Genomic DNA, 19,118 nt, shown 5'->3' with positions numbered 1-19,118 from the left:
AAACAGGACAGCCTTCTCCATTGTAGAAGTTTACAATTAAGAGAACATCTTACTTTAACTCGATGCCTTTTTTCTTCCCTTTAATTTTGGATTAAATACTCTCTACGAATAATCATCTAAGAGATTCCTGAAAGTATTCAGGCCCACATGATCTTTTATTAAGTGGCTATCACCACAAAATCCCAATATGGGGACTACTTTACTAACACCAAATAATCAAGAGTAAAAATAATGCCCAACAGACACAGGCACCAACATGGTAATCTGAAAAGCTAAGAAAACAAGAGCCTCATTTTCATTCTGCACTTCTCTTACTCCTTTGCTCCCTGTTTGGTGCTGACAATCCCTTCTCAAGAGAAACTGATAGCAGAGAAGCCCACGTATCCCAAATAAGAACAGTGATATCTGTAGTCAGCTTCTTTCACACAACAAATATCCGGAAGTTTTCAAAGAATTTGCAAAGACCTTGCAAAATTTATAAAACATATATTTAGCAAAAAAAAAAAAGAATTTAAAGCCACAAACCTATGTCAATTCCTCTTCGGAGAGTACTTCTGTCGGAGTCCTGATGACCGATCAGATCTTCTACCCAATGAATATAGTTGAGTCTCAAGGGAACTGTGGGAATTAGTCTCTCCAGTGGAATATCAATAGAAAGTCCAAAATCTTCCCTTAGGAGAGTACAAGTCAGAGCTCTGACTGCTTCGGGGTCTTTAAAATTAAGACTGAAGGGTGAAGAAAAAGAAGTAAAACTGATTAGTGAGACTCCCTGCACTGTACAAGCTCTATGGCAACCAGGCAGTGCCAAACACCCACCTGCATTTCCCAGAAGATCACATATAAGTAGTCATGTGGCACATTCAGCATGGTGGCATACACGTATGGGTGTTCAACAGGCACAGTACATGAAAGGCAGCACACACTTCCACCAAAAACAGTGCAGCTTCACACATGAAGCACAGAGGACAACAGTACCTCTGTTCCAATTCCTGCCTAATCATCTCCTTACTTAGTTATGTGACCTTGGACAAGTTATTTAGCCCCTATGAGACCATTTCCTCAGCTGTTAAATAGGGATAATAATACCTATATGTAGAGTTGCTGTGAGATAATCTGTGAAAAGTACTAGCATAATGCCTACTACATAGTAACTGTTTTACAAATGCTGGCTATTTTTACTATTATCAATTAACATGATTTGATGGTAGCATTCTTTGAAAATCATACTTAAAAGTGGAAAGAAAGCAGCATAAAATGTTTAATAATGAAAACAGGCTAACATACTTAAACATAACAAATATTACAAACATCAAATTTTACATGTTACTGGGATTTCCCTGGTGGTTAAGAATCTGCCTGCCAATGCAGTGGGCATGGGTTCAATCCCTGGTCCAGGAAGATCTCACATGCCTCGGAGCAATTAAGCCTGTGCGCCACAACTACTGAATCTGCGCTTTAGAGCCACAACTATTGAGCCCGTGTGCCACAAATATAGAAGCCCATGAGCCTAGAGCCTCTGCTCCACAACAAGAGAAGCCACCACAATGAGAAGCTCACATGCTGCAACGAAGAGTAGCCCCCACCCGCCACAAATAGAGAAAGCCTGTGTGCAGCGATGAAGACCCGATGCAGCCCAGTAAATAAATAAATATATATATATAAATATACATATATATTTTAAAAATTTAAATGTGATTATTTTTAGCAGGTTTCCTGAGGAATAATTTACATACTATAAATTCACCTGTAAGTACACAATAGTTTTTCGTATATTCACAGAGTTGTGCAACCATCACCACAATCCAATTTAAAAATATTTCCATCACCCTCGAAAAGAAACCTCATGCCCAACTGCAAGTCACTCCTCATTTCCACCCTCAGGTCTAGGCAACCACTAACGTACTTTCTGTCTCCACAGATCTGCCTTTTGTGAACATTTCATACGAATCAATCATATAATACATGGTCTTTGCATCTGGGTTCTTTCACTTAGCACGGTGTTTGTGAGGTTCATCCATGGTGTAGCATTTCTTTTTATGGCAATAATACCCCATTGTATGGATAACCACACTGTGGTTTATATGCTGGATGAATAACCACATTCGTGGTTTGTTTATTAATTCACCACTTGATAGCTGTTCGGATTGTTTCTACTTTTTTGGCTATCATGAACAATGCTGCTGTAAATATTCACACATAAGTCTTCATGTGGATGTGCCATCATTTCTCTTGAGTAGATATGTAGGAATACATCATACGATATACTTTTATTTAACTTTTTAAGAACCTTGTGTCAATATAACTATTTTGTGAGACAGGAAAAGCATTAAATGAGATGAAGAAGCAACTGTGCAGCCACTGTGAAAAATACAAAATGCTGGACCGAAGTCAGTAGGATAATAACTTCAAAAGTGACTGACTTTATGTTTAGGTGGGGATTTGTGATCTTTTAAAGACAAATTTCTATAAAACAGTGCAAGTGGAAGTTTACTGCATAAACATATGCTAGAAATAAAAAGTCTCATTAAAATATATTAAGCCTATTTAAAGGAATATTAAGTCTATTCCTAGTCATCAGAGGTAGATATATATTAATTTTGTCATTTGTGGGGGCTAATAAAAGAGAGTTAATCCATGGGCAAGCAACCATGAACACAGTTCTGCTTCACTCAACAGCACAGCAACTGCCTCAATCAATTTTCACATTTTATAGAAACAACAACAACAACAACACACTAGCACTGCCTTTGTATTCCTTCCTTAATAAAAAACAGTACAAATTCAGGTTCAACAAGATAAATTATGTAGCAATAAAAAGATATTAAATCTATAAAAACTTTACTTTTAATTCTATCAAGAGTATTGTATTTTACTCCTTTGAAATCAGTCCAGTGTTCAAAAAAGATGGGTCAACTCCACTTCCTTCAATGACACAGCAATGATAGTCAATTTTTATACATGGAAAGAAGTTCGCATCTGAGTACCACACTAAAGTATTCAAATAAGTTCACATTCTTTATTCTAAACTGGTAGCCCAATCTATTACCAAGCTTCACTGCTAGACATACAAAAGGAATATAACCAATTCTGATGTCTATGTTCAAAGCCTTAAAACCTGAAATGTAAAACTTCAGAATTTTTCTATCAAAGAAACTTAATTTCCTAGATACTTTATAAAATAAATGATGAACAGTATGATCTAAGAGCAGTACCTACTGAATCGCTAACCTAAAATTTCTGAATGTTATTTTGCACTAACATTTTAAATAAAATTGTGAAAATGAGGAATTGCAAACTCAAATATTTACAAGGTATTACTCAACATGCCAGTCCCTGACAAGATACAGAGCTGGTGCCAGGATGTAAATCAACACAGTAAGGAGAGTCACAACCAAAGATGTATCTGCTGAACGAAACGTGTGGCACAAGGTCCTCGCCTCTGTGGACAGTAACAAGTAGTTTGTGGCCGAGCAGCCAGACCAGTGGCCATACTTTTAGTAGCACTATGCCAGATGACACAAATGAGCATTTCAAAGGGGGTGGTCACCATGAGTTCTAGGTAATTAATGTCAAGTGGGTTTGCCGGCCCAGTTCTGCCAGATCTCTAAAATTTTCAAATGAAACCAGCAACCCATATTTTTATGTGAAATTTCTCTGATTCTTTAAAAATCTATGTGGACAATAAATAACTGTCACCCTTATACAACTCACAGGCAGTCAGGTGGCAACCTCTATTGCAAATAGTAGAATTAAAAAAAAAGTTGGGTACTTGGCTACTCCACACTTTAAAAGAAGGATAAAAGTGCTTCACTCTCTTTGAGCACTACTTTGCTCAACTAAGTTATATGGAATAGGTTAGACTCTTTAAGAGGCTGTGATTGCTGGCGTTCACTCCTTTACTCATTCAACAGATATTACATGTCAGCTACGTGCCAGGCATCATGCAAAATGCTGGAGATATTGCAGTAAGCAAATACAGACGTAATCTCTCCTTTCCTGAAGTTGACAGTCTGGTAGAGGGTATCTATTAATTCAAGAATCATTCAAATATATGTAAAATTGTCACTGTGATAAATGCTATAAAAGATAGGTACAAGGTGCTGGGAAACCTACATAATAAGTGGAACTGCCTTAGGAAGGTCAGAAAGGGCTTCCCTGAGGACTGAAAATAGAATAAAAATTAACAAAGGAAAGAACGGGGGGAAGGGAACGTGGCATTTTAGGGTCCCAGATAAAGAGAAGAGCAAGTACAAAGACCCTGAGGCAGGAGAGAATTTGTGGGGCCTTCCTGGTACTGAGACACAGCCACTGTGTCTAAAATGCAGAAAGCAAGGTAAGCATGCATGGTTTAAAATGAGGCTGGAGAGGAAGACAGAGGCCAGAGTATGTAGGACCTTATAATTAGGGTAACCATATAATTTTATTAATTAATTCAGGACTCTTCTGAAAGTGAAAGTAAGAGCTCTTAATCACACCAGGTTAATAATAATCTATGTTAAGGATTTAGGTCTGGTATGGAACAAAGATGGACCAAGTGGAAGCAGAGATACCAATTAGAAAGCTACTGCTGTCATCTGAGTTAAGAGGCTGGACAAAGGTGGCAGTGGCAAAGACAGGGAAAAGTGAAGGGAATCTAGAGACACATAGGAAGGAAAATGGACAAGATTTGTTGATGGACTGATATGCAAGGTGAGGGAGGATGTGTTTACAGAGGTCTCCTAGGGTTCTGGCTTGTTCAACAGGATAGACAGTGACCTTTTTTCTTTTATGTATGCAACATTACTATTATAAATGTAGGTAGAAAGGATACATTTCTGTAATTTTCCCATTAAGGGCTCTATAAATGTTTGTATAATAATAATATAAAAAATTCCTTTTTCAAAAAAGGAAAATAGATCCTTGTTTCCAGAGCACTTGTTTTCCATGAAAGAGGGCCAATTCTGTTGGAGACCAAACCAGGATATTTTCCACACTGATAGCAATCACCAAAAGATAGTAGTGCATCTTGAGCATTAATTACATGGCTTCATAAAACATCTGGAGCAAGAGAAACAGCAATATAATTAATGTTTTCTGTCTTCAGAGTTGTTGTTTACATAAACAATTCTCATTATTTCAAAAAATGTACTTACTTTGATGGAATAGAACATACAACTTATTAACAAGGAACTACATCCCAATCACCAAAAAGTATAAGACATCAAGCAGAAGCTAGTCTAACTGAAGAAAACAAACAAAAATCAATGAAGAGCTGATTCTTAGACTTTGTTAGTAAAATAAGTGTTTGTTTTCTTATTTCTAAGAAATACAGACACTAATCTGAGGGTTGGAAATCTTTTTGTAGGACAAAAGTGAAGTCATCCGACTTTACTAGGTAAATATCTAGGTCACTTTAGCACCCTGGGACATTCAAAATTCCTGAACACAGGCAAGATCTTTTTTCATTCTCATTTCTGAGAGCACAGGGAGACACAGGGACTAAAATTAGCTCTCACGTGGAAATTAGCAATTTATTCCATCAGTCTTTGTTGTTTAACACACCCAGCTTCACAAAACAAAACAGCCTATTGTCAACAGGCTCATGTCTGAGTTCCCCAGAATGCCTCTTGCTCTGCTACTTATGAACACAGTATTATCATTATAGAGGGAGTTTGGAAAGATACATTCTGTAATCATGGCTAAAGTAACCATCATTCTAACATAGCAGAGGCTGAACCTTATGTAACAACAAAGGCTGAAGCCTTCCCACCTGACTCCAACATTGGTTTCTATTCATTAGATCTTCACTGAGGTGCTAAAAATTGTACAGTCATAGGGCTTCCTGGGTGGTGCAGTGGTTAAGAACTCGCCTGCCAATGCAGGGGACACGGGTTCGATCCCTGCTCCAGGAAGATCCCACATGCTGCAGAGCAACTAAGCCCGTGCGCCACAACTATTGAGCCCATGTGCTGCAACTACTGAAGCCCACGTGCCTAGAGCCCGTGCTCTGCAACTAGAGAAGCCACAGCAATGAGGAGCCTGCGCACCACAATGAAGACTAGCTCCCACTCACCGCAACTAAAGAAAGCCCACGCACAGCAAAAAAGACCCAACACCGCCAATAAAATAAATAAATAAATGAATAAATTTATTTATTTATTTTAAAAAAATGGTACAGTCACAAACTATGACACAGCCCTTCAATGCCGGGTCTGTGGTTTAAAAACAAATCAGTTAAGTGTCAAACTCTATTCAAACTCAACTGATAGGGCTCAAATAAATTGCAGGATATTCCTATGGGGCTGGTTACCGTGAAAAAGTACAAACCAAAATCTAATTGAAATGGTCAGATATGATTACAACAAAGCAGTGACAGATACAAGGGGAAGAGAGACAGAGGGGGAGGGAGGGAGGAGGGAAAGAGAACACACAAGCAGGCAATCCTAGGTACCTTATCAAGTACACCAGCCTTAATAACAATAAGAATACCTATCCTTTACCCAGTGTCTATGATGTGTCAATCACTTTGCACAAATCATTGCTAACCTTTACGACAACCATCCAAAGTATGTTCTTTTATGCCTCTTTTTTTAGATGAGGAAATTCTTTCTCAATAAAGCTAAAGCTAAGAAAATTACCTAAAACCTCACAGCTGATAAGTGGCACTCTCAAGACTGGTCCTTAGGATGACTTACTCAGAAGTGCCCCTCTTTCCATACCACATCCTGCTTCCCTTGAGAGAGAACTTAAGGGCTGAGCAAATAAATGACACTTCAATCCACCTCAGGTCTAATGTTCTGTCTGGTATTCCTTTTCCATCATAAGCTGGGTTTATATCTTGGCCATTCTTTTTTAAATGTATCTTCTTGAGTTAAATAAAAAGCCATTATAAAAATAAAGAACATTCTACTGATGCGTATAATCAACAACTCTTACCTAAGTAAGCAAGAAGGGGAATGATGTCCAGGAGCAGGAAGGTCGTTTACACTAAAAAAAGGTGCATCTCTTCTCTTCTACCTCTATCATAGATCCTTTCTAAATATGCTGTATTGCCAACTACAGATAAGCTCATACTGCTCCTGAAAGAAGTAAGAGGAGCTTCTCCTCAAGCATGCCTCACCCTCTCCCCAGACCTTCACAGACAAATTTGATTTTCCTTGCAAGAAGTTTTAAAATTACTTTTGCCTATCACAAAACAACCACTTTTCAAAATCCAGTTCATAACTTTTAGTCCTTTTCTATGCACAGCATTATCAGCACAGACACTTTCGTTTCAGTTTGAAACAAAATGATCACGTTTTATAATCAGCAACACTCATTCCACAGGCTACATGGTATTCCACTGTAAGGAATTGCACTGTGAGAATCTACATTTTGGATATTTAAATTACAGTATTTCCAATTTTCCTTGATATAAACAGCCTTGGGATAAACATCCTCAAACATATATTATTTCATTTGAGTATGCTTTTAGAACTTTCAAAGTTGCAATTCTACCAGCATTTTATCACTATGCCCACTTGACTACATTTTTGCCATTGATGGATAGCGTATATTTTATCTTTGCTAATTTGGTCCATTTGCCTTCCTTCTGTTGTAAATTGCCTGTTTTTAAGCTACGTTTTGAGGTTTTTTCCTTTTTCTTATTGTTTTCTAACAGTTCTTTATATTAAAGGAGCTAATTCTTTGCTATATGCTGTAAAAATTTATATTGTGTTATCACCTTTTACTTTTACTATTTACTGATACGTAATAAAAGTGTTTACTTCTTATGTAGTTGAATCCATAAAATATCTTTTATGAATTCTACCCTGGGAGTTTACTTAGGAAGACCATTCCTACACTCAAAGTTATACAGTTCACCTATATATTTTTTTCTAGTACTTAAATATATATATATATTAAAATCATTAAACCATCAGGAATTTATTCTGCATAACATATAGGAAAGGGAATCTAATGCACTTTCCCCACAGTTGTTCCAACTGCATCTATTAAAAATCCATTATTGAACAAAAAATTCATTACTGTCTGTCTCCACCCTTAACAACCTGAAATGCCCTTATTCTATATTACAATCTTTACATGGTAGGGTGGTATCTTACTTAGGAGTCAGGTTCTAAAGTAAGCATATAAAGTGAAAATCCAAAATAACACTGTAAAATCTCTTCAATCATTCACAGCACTGTAAAATATTCACGTTATGAGAAACACACAGGAGTCACGACTGATTAAGAAGATTCACCTTGTCTACTCTACATTCCCTCTGGGAGGTACACTATTGAGTAGAATGCATGCTGGAATCACCCTATTTAATGTGCACGTGCTGTTTAGACTTGAATGCTACTTTGTGCCAGACAACTAATGGCCCGTTCTTGTGGCTAATGTTTTAATTTCTTGAACTTCACAATACATTTAAATACCCATTTGGGAAAGTTCACACCCTTTCACCTTGCCATCACCCTGCCACCACACATTTATAACATTTGCTTTGAGTATCTTTACTTTGAACAAAAGAAACGTTATGTCATTTTCTCCCCCAAAAACCTTAGAAGGATTTTGATTTGGGGAAGAATCGACACAGTAACTATATTGAGCCTCTCTGTCCAGAAACACACTTTGTCCCTAGATTCACTGTCCCCCCAGGTCCCTCGGGGTAATTCTGTTGCTTTATCCACACAGATCTTTACATATTTCTTTGCCGAGTTTATTTATTTATATATGTTTTAAAATATTTATACATATATTTTATTTAGCAATCATTTGAATATTTTTAGATGATTCTCAATTTTTTTTCACGTAGACAATAATCAAGACATCTGTAAAATCATAATTCATTTCCTAATTTTATAACTCTTAATAAATAAGGAAAGCAACAGACTGAACCAGAGAGAGTTCCAACTCAGTCACTTCTTAGTGTTATAAGCCTGTGCAAGCTATTTAAAAAGAATATGTGGGACTTCCCTGGCAGTCCAAAGGTTAAGACTCCGCACTTCAAATTCAGGGGGGTGCAGGTTTGATCCCTGGTCAGGGAACTAAGATCCCCATGCCGCCTGGCAGCCAAAAAATAAAAAAATAAAAGAAAGGAATGCAGCACCAATTAAAAAGAGATAATGAGCATTCATATTTATAGATTAAAAAGTTCAAAATATATCATTAAATCAAACTCATTGCTTACATTATTTAGGCTCTGTATCAGCAGTGCTTAAACTTTTTTCAGTCAATTACCAATACCCCTTTAAAAGTGAAGTTCTAAATTATAGGTTAAAGCTTACAACCCTCTCTCCTCAAGAAAAAGAACATACACGGAGAGTATTTTTACCTAATTGTCTCAGAAGTATTCACTGATCCTCTGAAAGTCCCTAAGGCCATTGTTCTCTGTTTATTTTTATCTACATGGTTGGAAATACAAAGAAAAAATGTCTCTGAATTATATCAAACTTTTTAAAAGATACTTTTTATGTTACAGTTTTCAAAATGATAAAAATCTTTCTGTAAAATCTTTCATTGAAAGTTATTTATTTTGTCAATACAAACTAGTCTTTTTCTAATTTGAGGCTTTTTTCCCTTCTATTTTACTTTTTTTTAATTTGGAGGGAACTCTCATTTGTTTAGTGTATTTTTGCCCATCCCTTTATTTTTTATGTATCTGCAATTCTGTTTTAGGTATGCCATCTGTAAATGGCATAGTTAGATTTTATAGAAGAACTAATCTCATGTATTCAACAAATATTTATTGAATGTCTATTACTTGTCAGACACCCTTAAGCCATTCAGATACGTTGTGATAGCAGATCTGCTTGGTCTGCTCTGAGTGATTTTTTTTTTTTTAATATAAATCTTAAGCCATCTTAAAAATCCTAGCCATCTTAAAAATCTTCCTCTGGTTCCCCTAAATCTGAGCAATCAAGTCCGTTCTAATTTGCATGCTATGAAAGGCTCCTTGTGACCTGTTTTTTGTTTTCCTTTCAGTCTCATCTTCCAGAATTCCCTAAGCTGTTATCCTGTCTCCACTTCAGCCCCATCTACATGCAGTTCTGCAAACTTACCAGGCCTTTCACAAAATTCTGTTCTCTATACTTGGAACTCTTCCCCCAATTCGTCATTCACTATTCAGTTCAAACACTCAAGGCCTTCACTAACACTACCCCCACACCACCGCTGTGTCCCTCTCCTCAGACTTTTCAATTGTCTACCAGATACCCCACCTGGATATCACATAGACTTCTCAGATTCGATAAGCCCCAAACTGAAAATATACCACCTCCCCCCAAGCCAGCTCATCCTCCCTTGTTCCTTACTGCAGTAAATGGCACTGCCACCTAACCTCTTGCTAAGCTGGAATCCCAAGCACCACACTTGGCTCATAATTAATTTCTACCATGTCCTGCTAGTCTATTCATGAATTTCTCTCAAATTCACCCAGTGATCTCTAGCCCTCCTCCCTCTACCTAGTTAGGTCACCAATATGTCTAATGTGGATTACTAAAACCATTTCCTACTTACTTGCCTATACTTCCAGTCTTAATTCCCCCTGCAGTCCATCTTCTACAATGCTCCTAGGAAACATCTGGCTAAACACAATTCTGAATGTTATTTCCCTGCTTTAAAACTTTAGTGGATAAGGCTGAGGATGAGTAATTCTGAAGACACAAGAACCCTCTGCACATGTTCCTAAGATAAATTCCAAAGTCCTCACTGGGCCTTATAAAGTACTGCAAGCATCATCCTCCCAGCCTCATCTCCTGTCATTTGTCCAGCACACCCTAGGCATGCCCAACTTCTCCAGTCCCCCACTACTCTGTGCTCTTTGCACATGCTACTCCCTCTGCCTGTAACACTCTTCTTTCTACATGGCTACCTCAGACTCATTCTTCAGAACACAACTAGGACACTGTATCTGTTTCAAATCATTCTCTAAATCCCAAAGTTGGGGTCAGGTCTCCCTTCTGTGTGATGCCACTGTATACTCCACAGGTTCTGCCACACTGAAAGGCTAACTGCTTGTTTATCTGTGCACTTCCTTCACTAGTGTGTTAACTCTAATATGGGAGTGACTAAGTCTTTCTTGTTTATCATGGCTTTCCCAGAACTTAGCACAAAATGGTTCATCAACAGATATTTGTTAAATAATTAAGTACAAAAATACGTATAGAGAAGAAACAAAGAATAATAAAACTGTACCTGCCCTAAAGCTACTAGGATAAATAACATCCACATACATAACTATGAAACAAAGATTTAAGAACAATGACAGAGATGATCTAAACAAAGAGAAACACCAACTCAGTATCTCTGGATATGAACATGCAAAGAAAATGTCAGAACTATTATTTAAATATATTTTTAATTTCCAGTTTGAAGTATGTTTTCTAATGTGCTTAATATAGTAATATGGTAAGTAATACAAGCATTCATATATGGGGCTGTGCTCAACTTTTTACTGAGTCAAACAGACAATAAATAAAACTTGGAAATCACAGTTCTAGGGCATTTGACTTCACCTTTGTGTATTGGTGGGGGTCACAAACCTCTCTGAGAATCTGGTGAAAACCAAGGATTATCTCCCAGAAAAATGAATGTAAATAAATATATATTATATATATTTTTTAAGTTTTAGGATTTCTAGGGTACTTTGGCCTCCAGGTTAAGTCCTGCCCTAGGGCCTCCATTTCTACAATAAGTCCGCCAGGAGGAAGGATGAGGATGACAAGATGCTTGAAATCCCTGATCCTATTATTCCCAACCTTCCCACTTCTCCACAAATCCTGCTCTTCCTTCTCCCCACAGGTGAATCACCACATTTTCCCCAGGCAGGCTTGAAATTTCCAATTCCCTCTGTAACTCACATAGAGTTTAGGATGGCAGTCAAATATCTCCTTCTCAAGGGTATAACACAAACATCAGTTATTACCATACCATTAGCATAATCTCTGCCATTTCCTGAGGCATCATACTATCGTTTTCTTAATTTTTAATAATTAACTTTTAAACTTAAATTTCTTGACATCATAAGTAATAATGAAGTGAAATCAGTTTTGATGTCCTGGATATTATTTTCCTACCTCACATCAAAATAAACACACAATTAAAATAAGGACTTTAGACCCTCACCAGTCACCAACTTTTAGGGCACAATCCTAAGGTTTCTGCAGTTACTCTGGGATCTATGTTAGGTAAGCAATAATTTGGATATCAAGAAGTTTTTTTTTTTGTTTTTGGGTTTTTTTTTTAGCCAGAAGGAGACTTAAAAGCATTTGGTCCAATCTTCTGATTTTATAGATTAAAAAGCTAAAACTGAGGGAGGTTAAGTGATTTGTCAAGGTCAGATGAGAAGTTTAAGGAAATGTCTAGAGTTAGTATTCAGGGCTACTATCAGCCCAGTATGCTTTCCGCTATGCTATGTCCATCAAATTACACTAGAATAATACTGCATCAAGAATTCTTCATCTGTTACCTACCTCACTCTTCCATTCAGATTTATCTGAACATGCTGCTGAAAATCTGGATATTTGGATGCCAGATATGCAAAGTCAGGAGGTTTGTCCTTGTATCTATTTCTTGCATGCATTGATTTACTCAGAGCCATCTTTAAAAAGAAAAAAAAGGGGGAGGGGGTAAATTGGCATATTTAGTTAAAAAAAAATCAACAGGAAAAGCTGTGGTTGCCAAGTCAACAGTTACAGCCAACACATCTTTGCCAATCAAGTGAGAAAGAAGTTATATTTTTTAAATGTACACAACAAATAAGCACATGAAAAGATGCTCAACATCATTAGTCATTACAGAAATGCAAGTCAAAACCACAATAAGACCACTTCATATCCATTAGGTTGGCTATTAACAAAAAAAAACCCAAAAAACCCCCCCAAAATAGAAAATAACAAGTATTGACAAGGATGTAAGGAAACTGGAGCCCCCAAGCACTGCAGGTAGGAATGAAGATGGTATGACTGCTGTGGGAAAGTTTGGTGGTTCTTTAAAAAGTTAAACATTACCATATGATCCATCAATTCCATTCCTAGTATACGTATAGATCCAAAAGAACTGAAAGCGGAGATTTGAATAAATACTTGCAATGTTCACAGCAGCATTACTCACAAGAGTCAAAAGGTGGAAGCAACCCCAAGTGTCCACAAGCAGATAAATAAACAAAATGTGGGATAGATATACAATGGAATATTATTCAGCCCTAAAAAGGGAGGAAATTCTGACACATGCTACAACATGTATGAACCTTAAAAACATTATGCTAAGGGAAATAAGCCACACCCCAAAGGGCAAATACTGTATTATTCCACTTATATGAAGCGCCAACGATAGGAAACTTCATAAAGACAGAGAGTAGAATAGAGGTTACTAGGGGTTGGGAGGAGGGTGGAATGGTGAATTATTATTTAATGGTACATGGCTTCTGTTTAGGATGATGAAAAACTTCTAGAAATGGACAGTAGTGATGGTTGCACAACACTGTGACGACACCTAAAGCCACTGAATGGTACACTTAAAAATGGTTAACATGGTAAATTTTATGTTATGTGTATTTTACCACATTTTTAAAAAATGTATGCAGCATATGATGAATCTTTTTCTTTTAAACCAAGGGCAGAAAATTGGAAACTATTCCTTTAAAAGCATCGAAGTGGCAGAAGGCAATATAATCTACAGCCAGAGTATTATAGTCAGAGGTTAGTTTTTGCAGTGGTCTTGCATGGACTGACTGGTGGTGTAACATAAAGTCACTAAAGTTTCAAACAACATCTACCTTTTATTTTTTTTTAACTTCCTGATTTCAAACTCTACCAAAAAACACCTATTTCAGCTTCTTTTATAAATTTCAGTCTTGTCATTTCTAGGTAGCTAAAACCAAAGGAAAACAAACATAGCAATTTTGTTTTCCTTGAGAATACACAGAGGAAAAAAATTAACACATTTATAACAAGAAATAAAAAACGGGGCTTCCTAGGTGGCGCAGTGGTTAAGAATCCGCCTGCCAATGCAGAGGTCACGCGTTCGATCCCAGCTCCAGGAAGATCCCACATGCCGCGGAGCAACTAAGCCCGTGTGCCCCCCCCAAAAAAAAAAGAAATAAAAAATGGAAGAAAAGCCATCACAGTGGTTGCGTAAATCTCTAAGCAGTTGGTAATTTAAAAAAATACTGCAAGGCTTCCTAGGTGGCGCAGTGGTTGAGAATCCGTCTGCCAATGCAGGGGACACAGGTTCGATCCCTGCTCCAAGAAGATCCCACATGCCGCAGAGCAACTAAACCCGAGTGCCACAACTACTGAGCCTGCGCTTTAGAGCCCGTGAGCCACAATTATCGAGCCCATGTGCTGCAACTACTGAAGCCCACGCGCCTAGAGCCCATGCTCCAAAACAAGAGAAGCCACGGCAATGAGGAGCCTGCGCGCCACAAGGAAGAGTAGCCTCCACTCAACTAAAAAGAAAGGCCATGCACAGCAAAAAAGACCCAAAACAGCCAATAAAATAAATAAATAAATTTATTTAAAAAAAAAATACTGCAGTGTGTGTCTCTGGATGGTAGGTGGTTTTCATTTTCCTCTTCATTGCCACTCTGCATTTTCCATTTCTTTCATAACCACGTTCATCTAGATGGTGTTGTGTAAGTCAGAATCCTAAGAGTCACCTGATAGTTCTCTATCCCTCTCCTATTCCAAGAAATCAACAGTTGTGTGGATTTTACCAGCTAAATACCTCTCAAACTCATCTGTTTTTCCCTATGTCCACCAATAGCAGCCCAGTACAAGTTGCCTAGACTTGCAACAACGGCCTCTTTATTGGTCTCCATGAACCTGCACTTTTTCTCTCCATTCCTTTCTCCACTTTGCAGTGATCATTTCTAAACACAAATCTCACAGTGTCCTCCTCCCACGCCCACTTGCTCCAAACATTACTCTTAAGAGAAAAACAAAAACCATTACTTCAGCATACATACAAGACCCAGCATGGTGTGGCCTTACCTATTTTTACACCATCAGCTTAAGTCTCACCCACTGCTCTTCTTTCCTTCCCTCCCCTCTGGCAATAGGGTCTTTAAAAAAATTTTTTTTTAATATTTATTTATTTAGGCTGTGCTGGGTCTTAGTTGAGGCACACAGTATCTTAGTTGCGGCATGATTAGTTGCAACATGCGGGATCCTTAGTTGCGGTATGCAGACTTTTAGTTGGAGTATGCATGTGGGATCCAGTTCCCCAACCAGGGATCAAACCCAGGCCCCCTGCATTGGGAACCCGGAGTCTTACCCACTAGACCACCAGGTATGTCCTGGCAATAGGGTCTTTATACAGGTTACTCCTTTTGTCTGTATTGTTCTTTCCTCTCCCTTTTCACCTGATGAATTCCTACTCATCCTTACTACCACATTTCAAGCACCTCTTCTTCAGGAAGGTCTTTCCTTCCCTAATCTCCCCAGTTCAGTCACATCCGCTACTGTAAAGTCTCTTAGCAATAAGTACCTTCCCTTTGCCGGCTTTGTTAGAGATTTAAATTTGCATGGTAATAAATCTGTTAACACTCTAACTCAGAAGGTTTTTGACAGCTTTTCACGATGGAAATTTAACAACCATTTTCAAAAAAGAACTGTCTTCATCCTAGATGTTCTAAATCATATATCTAACTGCCCACCAGACTACTCACTTGAAAGGCTCAAAAGTACTTCATGCACAACATGTCCAAAATTAAATCATTTCTACCCACCCCAAACTGGTCCTCTTCTAATCTTCCCTATTTGCTGAATGACACCACTGTCTTCCTTGTGGCACAAAAGTGAGAAATCTTTAGCACCTTTTCCACCCCACCTCCCCCATTCCAGACACACCATGTCCCGAATATTCTCTATCTCCTATTTCTTGACTATCCACTTTTCATCCTTCATAACTCCGTATCTTTAGGCCACAGACCATAATTATCTCTTTCTTGGATAACTACAACAGCCTTTAACCGATGTCTCTCTAACCACTCTTGCCCCAGTAATCCACTTCACCCCAGCAACAATATCCCCTTCCTCCTGCCCCAATGCAAAACTGAACATCCCTTGGTAAATTCCTTCAGTGGCTTCCTAAAGCATTCTGGCTCATAAAGTCCAAAATAATTAACAAGGCACACATAATTTACCCCCCCAAATTCATTTGTTGCCACTTTCTCCTCCCTGTTCAGCACCCTGTGTGTACACATCAGGACACTCTGAACACACGTGGACAAAATTAAATTACTAATACTGTAGATTCAGTTCCTTCATTATTCAACCTTTCCGGTCAGAACTGATGCACAATGAGTCAATAAGGACACTTCTCTGCTAACCAAGCTCCCAATTCAGGCAATGGGTTCTTAGCTAAATCTATCCCATTCCCCAGAGTTTAACAGAGTGTCACTCCTCACTTCTCTCCAACCTAATCTACTTTTCTCTTCCTGGCTCATTCTGCTCTAGCCACATTGGCCTCCTTGTTGTTTCTCTAGCAAGTCTGGCACACTCCTGCCTCAGGGCTTTTATACTTACTGTTTTGGTCTGCACAAACTGCTCTTCCCTCAGAAATACATACATACCAGGTTCCCTCACACCTTATTCAGGTCTTTGATCCAATGTCACTTTCTCATTGATGCCTTTCCCGAGTACCTCCATTTAAATAAGCAGTGAGTGAACACACTCTTTGTCTCCCTTAGTAGCTTCAGTCTTCTACATAAAACTTACCCATCTGACACTCTCTCTATATATTTTACTTATTTTTTTAAAATCTGCTCTGCCAGTAAGCTTCATGAGGGAAAATATATTCACCGCGATATCCCAGAGCCTAAAGTAGGGCCTCGAGAGTGGGCACGCAATAAGTGTTTTTTTGATTGAAAACACGATGGAGCTCTTTACACTGTCCAGGACTCTGAAACACAGCACCCTCATTCTTGATAGACAGTCCCTACATTGAGTCTCTAAAAGGCTCAGGTCCCTAGGCTGGACCTTTTTCTTCCGGGTTACGAGTCAGTCCAGAAAGCCAAAGCAGTAGACCGTCACCGAAACTGCCGCTGCGACTTTCTTTGATCTTTCCCATACCCATGCTTCTGTTTCCTCGGTTTCTCCTGACTCTTAATAATCCTCTTCCACTACCATTTGCCTTAATACGTAAGTCTGTAAAACAATCTAAATTCTGCTTTCAGAACTTTGAATTGCTTTTGCACAGATCCCTACCACTTCAAGCCTACCCTCCGTTTTCTCTCGTCTCCTTCCCTCATGAATACGAGTTTTCCCACTGCCAGTTCTCCATCTCTTCCATTCCTTCCACGCCCTCATATTACCCATTCAGACTGTCTTCCCGCCTCTGTTCTGAATCTCTCTAGACCTCCTCTGCCCCTGGGCGGGGGGGTCTTTCCTTCTTCAATACTAGTCGCCATCCTATTTGCCAACTCCTCCCACACGCCGCACCGCACACACAGCCCCGCGCGTGCACGCACACGCACACACACTCACCATCGGGTCTCTCTCCCTAGACCCCGAAATCAGCACCTCACAGGCCCAGAACACGAGAATGAGGAACCTGCGTGACATACAGGTTAAGTGAACTCGCCACGCGCGTGAGAGATATTAAGCGACTCACCTCTGAGGTCCAAGTTCCTGCGAGACGACTAGTCTAGCGTGGGCCTCTACAACCCCAGAATCTTAAGCCACCAGCAGCGCAAAGATCCTAGAAACGCAAATGTTACGCTCCCAGTGCGCCGCCATCTTGGGCCTCCATCCAGCCTCGCGATTGGACGAGCCATTCTCGCGCGACCTGCAGCAGATTCTGAAGAAAGAAGAAACTGTCGCGAGACCTGGAGTTTGCTACTTGCTGTCAGAGGGAGGAGGCGTGGTACTAAAAGTAGTCTTTTGGGTTAGGACACCCATTTCAACCTGCTAGGGATCTCGTTCCTTTAAAATGTAGATTAAGAAAATATGTGTATAACCTGGGCCCCACTCCAGATTTACTAAATCACATTCTCTGGGACTGGGCGAAGAATTTAAGGATGGCTGCGCGGGGAAGAGGGAGAGGGGGTGCTTTTGGATTACACGGCTGCAGTTACCGTTTATTCTGCAACAGGTCTCTCCTCGGGCGATGTCTCATTTAATCATCACAGATAAACCTGTGAGGTGAGGAAGGGTAGTCTCACTTGCAGAGGAAGAACTGGGGATCAGAAATATGAAGTCGTTTGTTCAAGATCTTACATCCAGATGACAGCAAATCCATGTATTTCTTCACCTGTCTCTTGAGCTGGAAGCTGTTAAATGCTTTTCGTTTTTGTTTTCGACTCCGTTATACTAATTTTTACCCTCCTCTGCTAAGTAAAGTGAGAATTAGTCTCCCCATTGTAATTGAGACCAAAAGGTAAATGACTTTCAAAAGACATACAACTAGCAACAAAACTAGGGCTAAAGGCTGAAGCTCTGACCCCTACCTAGTACCTCTTTCCTTTCAAAAAAAGCTTGCCTGTGGCCTAGCAATTCATGTGAAAGCTTCTGGCAAACTGTTGAAATACAACTGAGAGAGAGGGATGGAGACTTCAGCTTTATGCAGAACTGAGTGTACCAGTTGTCACTCTGGGAGAGGTGAAGAGGTGTTTTAATTACCTGTTGTTTAACAAACCACCCCAAAATGTATAGTTTAAGACAACAACCATAAGTATTTGTTCACTGTAAAATCTGAGCTGGGATTAGCCCTCCCATTCTGCTAGCCTTGCTGTAGGTCGTGGCATCAGCTGTGGGCTGGTTCAGCGGGAATGACTGGGCCTCTGTCTTCCTGTTGTCTCAAATTCTCTCCCTCTTCATGTGACCTTTCTACGTAATCTCTCCAGCAGAGGAGTTATATTCCTTATATGTTGGATTAAGGCTCCCAGAAAGGCAAAACTGGAAGCTGGTAGGCCTTCTTAAGGCTTAGCTTCAGGACTGGTGCTTTCATCATATTCTATTGGTTAAAGCAAGTCAGAGGGCTAGGGCAAATTCAAGAGTAGAGGGCTATGCCAGGGTACCTTCCAGTACGGGAAGGCATGGTTCACTGGGTACCCCAGTGTAACAGAATACCACAGAAAGTTTTGTGTCTTTAGTCGGTAGTGTCTTTTTATTTTTACAGTATTTAATGCTTACTTCTGGGAAGGTAAA

The 19,118-nt window shown here is 39.1% G+C and overlaps 1 protein-coding gene across 2 annotated transcripts in view; it reads right to left on the bottom strand.

The window, feature by feature from the left end:
* Positions 1 to 17,769, bottom strand: part of METTL16 (methyltransferase 16, RNA N6-adenosine) — a 61,768-nt gene extending 43,999 nt beyond the window's left edge. Inside the window, exons 1-3 of one of the 2 annotated variants that reach the window (XM_057715188.1) lie at positions 17,584 to 17,769; positions 12,441 to 12,568; positions 526 to 725 (exon numbers count right to left, since the gene is read on the bottom strand). In XM_057715188.1, the coding sequence (XP_057571171.1) occupies positions 526 to 725; positions 12,441 to 12,568 (328 nt within the window). In that variant the 5' untranslated portion in view covers positions 17,584 to 17,769. The remainder of the gene's footprint in view (positions 1 to 525; positions 726 to 12,440; positions 12,569 to 17,583) is intronic. The other variant, XM_057715189.1, reaches the window with a different exon arrangement.
* Between the last annotated feature and the right edge of the window lie 1,349 nt (positions 17,770 to 19,118).

The sequence above is a fragment of the Hippopotamus amphibius genome, chromosome 17, assembly GCF_030028045.1.
Source record: "Hippopotamus amphibius kiboko isolate mHipAmp2 chromosome 17, mHipAmp2.hap2, whole genome shotgun sequence".
Lineage (NCBI taxonomy): Eukaryota > Metazoa > Chordata > Mammalia > Artiodactyla > Hippopotamidae > Hippopotamus > Hippopotamus amphibius.
The sequence above is the reverse complement of the archived record's forward strand: the minus strand, read 5'-3'. Positions and strand labels throughout refer to the sequence as shown.